The sequence below is a fragment of the Tenebrio molitor genome, chromosome 1 (assembly GCF_963966145.1).
Source record: "Tenebrio molitor chromosome 1, icTenMoli1.1, whole genome shotgun sequence".
NCBI lineage: Eukaryota > Metazoa > Arthropoda > Insecta > Coleoptera > Tenebrionidae > Tenebrio > Tenebrio molitor.
Genome location: NC_091046.1, coordinates 16,107,432 through 16,116,772, shown reverse-complemented (window position 1 = coordinate 16,116,772; position 9,341 = coordinate 16,107,432). Strand labels below are relative to the sequence as shown.

At 33.4% G+C, this 9,341-nt stretch overlaps 1 protein-coding gene and 1 long non-coding RNA gene across 4 annotated transcripts in view; one reads left to right on the top strand and one right to left on the bottom strand.

The window, feature by feature from the left end:
- LOC138122235 (uncharacterized) overlaps window positions 1–9,341 on the bottom strand; it is a 229,788-nt gene that overhangs the window by 139,076 nt on the left and 81,371 nt on the right. The gene's annotated exons all lie outside the window — the stretch shown is intronic.
- d4 overlaps window positions 1–9,341 on the top strand; it is a 284,602-nt gene that overhangs the window by 256,059 nt on the left and 19,202 nt on the right. For 2 of the 3 annotated variants that reach the window (XM_069036364.1, XM_069036362.1), the window contains exons 2-4: window positions 4,327–4,407; window positions 4,591–4,972; window positions 5,032–5,157. In XM_069036364.1, coding sequence (XP_068892465.1) covers window positions 4,343–4,407; window positions 4,591–4,972; window positions 5,032–5,157 — 573 coding nt within the window. In that variant the 5' untranslated portion in view covers window positions 4,327–4,342. The remainder of the gene's footprint in view (window positions 1–4,326; window positions 4,408–4,590; window positions 4,973–5,031; window positions 5,158–9,341) is intronic. The other variant, XM_069036363.1, reaches the window with a different exon arrangement.

Sequence of the window (9,341 nt, the reverse complement as noted above, 5' to 3'; positions counted from 1 at the left end):
AATGCATTCAATTATTTAAAAAATGTAACAACTTGGGAGCAGTGTTCGGTTGAATTATAACCTAAAATAGATTTATTAAGACAAATCACAATACTGCCAACTAAAATGTCAGATTTTCATAGATAGTCCGAATTTGAAATAATCGTGAATGGTTTATAAATGACATTCAATTGTAAAGCAAACTTTAGGATCTTATTTTTTATTACTGTCAAAATTATTTTAATCTATCAGTGTCATACGGGTGGAGTAAATCCCAGCTGCGGAGGCAGGGTTCAAAAGCAAAAGGTCAACATGGTCGCGATTTAGACAACCTTCAGAAGCAAGTAAGACGATTCTATATTTATCAAAAACTGAAGGTGCCATATTTTTGACGAGAATAATTTGAAATTGTCATGTATATTGACATTAATACTTGATTTACATTTGAAGTGTCAAAAAGTGACGACCAAAGTATTTTGGCCGCGATAGTACGGGAAAGTTTTGAAAGCAAAAGTGTACATTGGGATTACCCCGACGTCAAGTGAGAAAAGTACCAGAACCTGGAACGGAAACATGTTTGATCCTGTTTCGAGGACGACCTGGAGTGCAAGAGACGAGCGTCTCTGGAGGTGTCACTGCAGTGCGCGTCGTTTTTCCAATATGACGTTTATTACAAAGTGGTCTCTTGTGCGAGCAACGAAAAAAAGAATGGTAGATGATATCATTAAAAGTGGAAGTGAGTCTTTTTGTGCCAAGCCAGAGATTGAAGACCGAAACGAAGTCGATGCTGGCAACTGGGCGAACAAAATGCAAGAACTGTGTTATGTATTTACAATAAGTACCTAGCTTTTCTTTTGTATTGTTGTCTTTCAATAAATTTTGTCTGTTTGCTTCTAAATGAAAATGCGTTACGTAATGAAACCAGTGCGGTAATGAACTACATTACGCAACTCAAATGACTATAAATGAATGTGGTTATAAGGTCTTATCCAAGCAGCCGTAGATAAAAACCTTTTATTCCACCACATCACTTTGATATGTATATAAATGTAAACTAGGCAAAAATGAATAGGGAATTTTTCGTTTTTTGAATTTTTTAAAACTACAGTTTAAAATTTATAATGAAATGTGTTAGAAATATACACACATACTTACACATTAAATGTAATGTTTCAAGTACCTGTAACATTTTAAATTTATCTAGTGTTTAAGAATACCTGGGAGGATTTGGGCAGTTATTTTGCTTCCCAAGAAAAATTGTGGAATTCCCTATTCATTTTTGCCTAGTTTATAATAATGATAACATAATCATAATTCATAATAAATTTTTCATTTCATAAAAACACAACAAAGTCAAAATGTGGAGGCGAGACGCCGGTAATTATGTTGAGTAGCATGCACTTTTACTTGATACTCTTTAGTAATATCCGTAATAGTGTATGTACTATTGCGATCATTTTTCATTTTTCTGGCATATACAAACTCTAATCTCTAAATCATGCTTTATTGAAATTGTCACGCATGAATGATGACAAAATATTAAGTTAATAGTTTTTATTTATTTATTTTCTATTTTTTATTAATTAAAACCTCGTTCTTTTCCATTTGTCTAATTTTTAAAACTTCTTGACATTCACAGTTTCAAAATTGACACAACAATCAAAATTAAGGTTATTAATACATAAAGGTCGTTTTAGAATGTATGACAGGATGATGACATTAGTGTCCAAAATTTATTGATCGCGACTGTACCTACTCCGGATGGTGGAGGGAAATATTACAACGAACAATAGTTGCGTGTAAATGCTATACATTATACAATATCTATTTATATCTATTATCTACACTAAGTGCTTATTCACAATGGACATAAGCTTGACATAAGGCATAAGAAATTCATGATATATGCAGTGGATATACTATTAATTTTTACGTAACTTATGAGAAGTGACCTCAGTGAAAATTATAGTTGTGTACAAAAAGGCATGGAGAATTTATAAATTATTCTCTCTTATGTATTTCTTATGTCTTATGTCCATTGTGAACAAGCACTTAGAATTTAATAATAGAGAAATAAGCTTTTTAACACCATGAATTATGAATTGAAGATAGAAAAGCAGGGAGGCAAATATCGGAAATGCAACGAATTCCCAGCCCGCCAAATCTAATCTGTAAAGTGGACTGACACAATTGTAAATCAGTTAAACGTAAATTAAGTATTTTATCTAAAGAAGACTTTAAAGAAGAATCAGTTGAATTAACATAATTAGAAAATTTCCAAAATGGAATCAGGCACTTCAAAATCAAAGAAATTCCTATTCGAGAGGATTTCCCTTGCCATTCAACGTGGAAACGCTGCAAGCATTCGGGGCACTTTTCCAGATTCCGCAATATTATCGGAAATTTTTGTATTATAAAACAAAAATATTATGTAATTATGTTATTAATATAATGTTCTTTCAAAATGGAGTTGTTCTTAAAAAAAATATTAAATTTTGGTATGAAAAGACAGTTCTTGATTAAAGTATAAGCCACGTGTCTGCTAAGGAGTTCAGCTTTGTTTAAAAGATTTTCAACTGTAATTATAGTTTTTTCGCCAGTGTTTTTGAAACCTTGGAGAGCCTAAAAGAGATAAACTTTCTCGGTCACAGATTTTAATGCCTGGTGCTAAATTTTGAAATTCCTTTATGCCTTTTAAATCTGTGTCTCCAGAACAGCAAAAGGCCAATTTCCTGAGATAAATTGATAACTTTCTTAAAGTCGGATAAAACTACTTCTGGGTAATCAGCTAAGGTTCCATCATCTAAATACCATATATTCAGTTGAGAATCCAAAGATAAAATAATTGGTTGAATGGCAAGACTAATAATATTGGGACTGCAAGGATCTCCTTGCTGGGCTCCAACAGAAGAAGAAATTAAATGATTACCGAAAAATACAGTTGCAGGATTTCTATAGCATTGATAAAGATAAGGGTACAAAAGTGGGGTATGACATTGGACTTCTTTTAGAATACAATCCCGTTCGACTGAGTTAAAGGCGTTTTTGAAATCTAATTTAAGAAGAACTTTGCCACGGTTTTGATCGTTATTAACAAAGGTTCGTGTGGTATAAATTGCTGCTTCGCGTCCTAGTTTAGTTGCCACTCCAAGTTGGTGTGGAGCTAAATACGAATTTACAATATTACGACTTTGAAAACAGGCTAGTTTTGAGGTCAACCTTCGCTTGTTTCGTTGTTTCATTTTTTCTTCTTGTTTTATCAATTTTTGAGGAAAATGATTCACACAAAAAAGATTGGCCCATTAGTCCATGGATTCTTGTTCTATAAATTTTAAGACCTTTTTCGTTTTTAAAGTTCCTGTTGCAGCCTTCACATTGAAAAACTAATTTATCTTCAGAAATTGTATTATAACATTTCTTGACATTTCCGAATTTTTGTTCAAGATTTATATTAATATATTATTATAATAAAAATAATTGATTTTTTGGTCGGAAACATGTTTTCCAATTTTTTTTCGTGTACATTTAAACATCCTCGATAATGTAGTAAGTAGTTTGTACGCCAATTTTGGGACAGCCTGTATCTGCCAAATTAATTTTTCTAAACTCGAAATGTTTTGGATATGGATTGTCAAACTCAAGGTCGCTTAAAACTTATGATTGAACTGTACATTAGTGAGATCTGTCATATATTCCAATAACCTTATTGGCGCGCCTAGTTACTTTTGCTGGTAGGGCCAACTTAACGACAAGTCCCCAATCCACATCCATAACGTTCCCACTGTAGCATTATGTTTTGAACTTTTTTTTTGTAACTCTAACAACATCAAAATAGCTAACTAAATTTGCATGGACACAACTTTTAGTTGATTTCCTTTAAGGAATACTAAATATTTGTTTGAATCTTTTAGAAATTATAAAATAGAATAAAACGTTGGGAATTTAAAAGCCCTCGTTCCTCGGGCTTTAAACATTCCCTCGTGCCATAATCTCCTGATTATGCCCTTAATACATAAATAACTATTATACACCTGGACCTGGCATTCATATCTACTCCGGGTGAGAAAACTCCGGTCCGGATCAATCTTCTTCGTTAGTCACTATAGTATAGTGACTATAGTCTATACTGTGGATACTGTGGCTGTGCCTAGATAAAGAAGAGAACTGTGCCTATTTGCCCTATTTTCGATTTTCCTCCCTAGCAACAACCAACAACGGTTGTTTGCGCGCAGGTTCGCACCGCGTTCGATTTTGTCTCTTGTCTCACTCTCACTTGTGTACTTTTGTTTGTCTAGTTACTCTTGGTTACTCTAGTTGTCTGGGATCTCGATCTGAGATTGCTGGGAGCTGGGATGGTTTAAAAATGGCTGCCGTTGTAAGTGGACCGGTGGTTCCTGTTAATCAAACTAATTTAGAAAAAGTAGAAAGGTATGCTCACATTTTTGAACATTATTTTGTTATATTTATTATCCACTAATTGATATTTTGTATACTTGTTGTGCCTTGTTTATAAATACCCACTCACATAAATTACTGACGCTTAGGGCGGAACATTGTAAAGAAATCAATAGTCAATTTTAAATGAACTGCTTTAATATGGACACTTTTTAGCTTTTTGAATGATCCGTTGTATAAAGAAAGTATTGAAAGTTCCCTTAATTACAACACACGACTATGTATTGAAAGAAGGTTAAGGCTTCCCTTCATTGACACACAAACTGGAGTTGCCCAAAATCACTCGGCGTTATTTATGCACAAAAGGCAACGCATTCCTGGTCTTGTGCCTGGTCAAATATACTCCTATCCACGACAAAGGTGGAGAAAGAAAAGAAGACAGTATTTAATAATGAATTCTCGAACATTTGCTAGAGCTGCTGATTCAATGTTGGATGGAGATGGTGACATGCACAATATTTCACAAATAGAAAATCCAGCTCTTCAAGATACTGATAGTAAAGACAGTCAGTTGTTGTTAAAAGATGATGTTTCAAAAGTTAGTTATATGCTTCAGTTTTTAAAATTTATAACGTTAATGTTGTGGTTTTAATGTAGGACTGGTATTATGATGATCAAGACATGCTCGAAATGGATGCTTATGATGAACCTGACCCAGATTCTGATTTAGATTATGAAGAAACTTACAGTAAAAGAAGTAAACGAAGAAAAACGACAGGAAGGGTAATCAAATTATGTATCTTTTTTATGTAGGAAGCATGTGTTGAAATATTCTCAACTAAAACTGGCCATCAAAAATTTTGAAAATTTTCTTTTACAACTTCATTTAGTTAAAGATTAAAGTACTTTTATTGTAATTGGAAACTGAGGTAGACTGGCCCTAATAAAAGAACAACAAAGCAATAAAAATATGCGGAGAATAAAAACTCGTCGGATCTTGATTTTCTAGCTCTAAAAGGCGACAGTGATAGCGGTGTTGTATTTTTATATTGTTGATCGACTTTCTGTGTTAAAGAAACAGTTGTTTCCAGAACTATTTAAGTATGCATCGAAGATTTTCGTTAGATATGTACCGTGCGATCAACAGTTATTTAGATCAAAGAAGGCGTTGGATTTTTCAACGTATGCCCGAATTACCGAAACTCGGCGAAACAGGCAACAGCAATGTACGGTCGGTGGACAAATAAAACTGGGACACTTAAAATTTAATCTATGTAAATCAGACCATTGAATTGTCAATATTTGTCAGTGTCTATAATAGAATATGTCATACCTAAGTTAACCTATTTGTGATAAAGCCGTAATTAAACGATGAAAATTTGTAAATTTTGACTTGTGATTGTCATTTTTGTCCCAGTTTTATTTGTCCATCGACTGTACATATTATATGTCCAATAATTGTCCATTCTCCGTTATTGAAAACACCATTACGATCCAATGATGAGTCTTTTTTATGTTCTGAAGTAAAAACCATTTTTGCGTTAAAATTTGATTCATAGTGATAGCTGTTTGACGTTTATTACCTGAGTTAGCAAAGATACGAAAAATCTGACACTGTCAAAATCATAGCCGCCCCTTATCTAAGTAATTGTTGATCGCACGGTACAATGATGACATTACTTCGGCCAGGGTCGGTGGCGAACCCTGTAATTGAGGAGGGGGTGGTGTAATTAAAGTTAAAATAAATTAAACATCACTTTTACTGATATTACATGTTTTAAAGTTCACCCCCGTAGCTGTCTTTTTGCGCCACACTGGTGAATGGTGAAAATGTTCTCCGCAGATTTAATGGTACAGTTGCCGAATTAAAATTTCGGGCACTATTTTTCTGTCACTTCAACAAAATCTCTGTAAAGCACCTTCTACTGTCATCATGACTGACATTCAAAAATTAAACTTTTCTAAATATGTCAGTCACCCAATCAATTTAGAATTTTGAGATTTCAGTTTGTTGCACTGAGTGTAATTAAATCATCGCTTTGATATGTTGCCTACCCGTTATTATGCCACAAATGACAATTTTTAAATGCCAAAAAGACAAAAACATGACAAGAGTAAAAAATAAGGTTATTAACGTAAAGGTTGTTTTAGAGTTTATATCATGACATTGACAATAGTGCCCGAAATTTTAATTCCGCAGCTGTACATTATGTTGTTTCTTTGAGGGAAGTCAAATTTCTTACGCATTAACACTTACAGTCCGGACGCCCTTAATTGGCAAAAATAAATGTTGCGCACTGGTTCGGTTGTGCGGGAGGGAAAAAGTTTGAACATATCTCGGTCAGTGGCGGGTGCAAATTCATAGAATAATAATTGTTCAAAAGACTAATGAATCTGACATCGACAGTAGTTATGATAGTAACATCGAATAACATTTTGTACTAATTTAATTTTCATTTATTATTTTATGATGCTTTGTTTTATTTAATAAATATTTCTTAACATTAATAAATTCTCTGTGAGTTGCGTGACTAAAGTCTTTTAAATGTTACGCCACTGGCTCGTGCGTTTCTGTATACAGCTGTGACGACCAGACACGAAGCTTCATTTGGAATGCGGCGGAATTTGCGAACTAAGGGCGGCCGCACTGTACAGTTGGCTTCAAAAAAAGCGGGAAATGAAATTAGACCTAATGTGAATTGGAAATTTAATTTGTCAATTTGTGTCTGTTTGACAGTAGTATTTCTGACACATAAGTGCAGTTTTTTTAACCTAAATTCTAAAAGGCCGTTTCAAACTATAAAAATTTAATAAAATTTGACAGAACTTTTTCTGACAGTTCCCGTTTTTTTTGAAGCCAACCGTATATCAGATGAATTTTTAAATTTCATATCTAGCCGGCTATGTCGCCGTTACAATATGTACAATGAAGACAGAACTGGCTAGATGTGAAATTTGAAAAGTAATCCAGTATATTTATACCGGGTGTAGAATGGATTTTGGTACATAGGCACTTTACGTGTAAGTGCTTATTCACAATGGACATAAGACATAAGAAATACATAAGAGATACCTAAGAATAATTTGTAAATTTGGGCATTTGGAAAATAATTTATGTGTCCATATAACTCGAATATAATTCTTCATACACAACAATAATGTTCACTGAGGTCACTTCTCATAAGTTACGTAAAAATTAATAGTATATCCACTGCATGTATCATGAATTTCTTATGCCTTATGTCAAGCTTATGTCCATTGTGAATAAGCACTTAAAGTAAAAATCCTCGGATATTGGCTCCCCTAATTATTTTGGAACAAAAGTTGTAAAGTTTTAAAAATGGTTCCCATTTCTTTTTTTTTTTTTTTTTAACATCTGCCGGAAGTACACAATAATGGTAAAGAGAATTGAAGAATTTGTCAAAATAGCAATATGTAGCGGTGAAATGTAACGGAGGTGACAACCAAAAATGACAATATATGGCATGTCAAACTTGGAATTGGTGGCTCCTGATAGAATGGTGCTTGCATGTCTCTAAAAGACAAATCGGGTCCGGAGTAATACCATTTTACGAAGTTGACTTTTTCTTCTTTCTTAAAAAAGTTCATTCTTTCTTCTCAAAAAATTCCCTTTATCTACAACTTTCGCATAATCTATGGATTACTAAGAAGATTTTGGCAAGTAATGACAGTTGTAATACGACGAGTAGTCAATTGAATAATACTGATAATTTAATTCATGTATAAAAAATCCCATAAGCCGTAAGCCATAAGCCGCGATGCATTTGTCACTTTGACATCGGATAAAGTTAGCCCTAACTTTGCATCTGGATAAAATGTGCTTAAACTTCCATGGCAAACTTTTTCGAACCTGATTATTGTTTGTTGCTATGATAACGAACCAACAATCTTAAACATTGACACAGTTTGTAATAAATTGACGTGCAAAATGGCCAATTCAATTTTTCATAATTACCTACCATTAAATTATCTCATCGAATTACGCTCGAGGTTTTTTTCATCCAGGATAAAATTTCATTTTTTAAACTCTAATTTGGTTTCTTTTTGGTAAATTGACTCCACAAACCACCAGATAAAAAACTCGTTCTTCGGACTCGTTTTTTTATCGGGTGGTTTGTGTCGTCAATTTACCAAGCAACCAAATTATCGTAAAAAAATTCAATTTTATCCGGACAAAAAAAGACCTCTCGTATAATTACAGTCGAAAAACGAACACAAAAATATTATTTTCTATAGTATTGCCGTTATAACTTTTTATCTGCTCCGCCCACTAAAATTGACCAATCAGAATCAAAGCCAGATTCATTCTGTATACTTTTTCATCACATTTGCCACGTAAAAAAGTTAAGGATAGAATTTTGCTGTCAAGTCCACAATTATTGTTTTAGGTTCTAAAAAATAAAATGTCATTAAGACAATTCGAACGTCAGAAATTTTTTCTGTGTAAATCAGATCGTCTTAACCTATTTGATTGGTAACTAAGAAAATGAAATGGGCGGGGCAGATAAAATGTTACGAGCATAAAATAACCTCAAAGTGACTATCAATAAATAAACGTCCATATTTTTTTTTTATGTTTCTGTCGTTTCAATAAAGAGAAAGCGAGGAAGGAAATCGTGACGTCACCTCAAAAGGGTAAAAATTGGACTATAATATTACTATTAATTATAATTAAAAAAGTCAAAATGCGGAGGCAAGACGCCGGTAATTATGTTGATAAGCACTGCACTATTACTTGATAGTAATATCCGTAATAGTGTATGTACTCCGGCAAAATTGCCGTGCCGCCGGGTGGAGGTGGGATAGTGTAATTACATCATTAATTTCTTCTCGCACCGTTTTGGCTCAAAGCGAATATAAGAAACGTCATGATATATTCGCTAAAATTATACACATGAATTTAGCTGTTAAATTCAATTTATTAAAGGATACACAACCACATTACA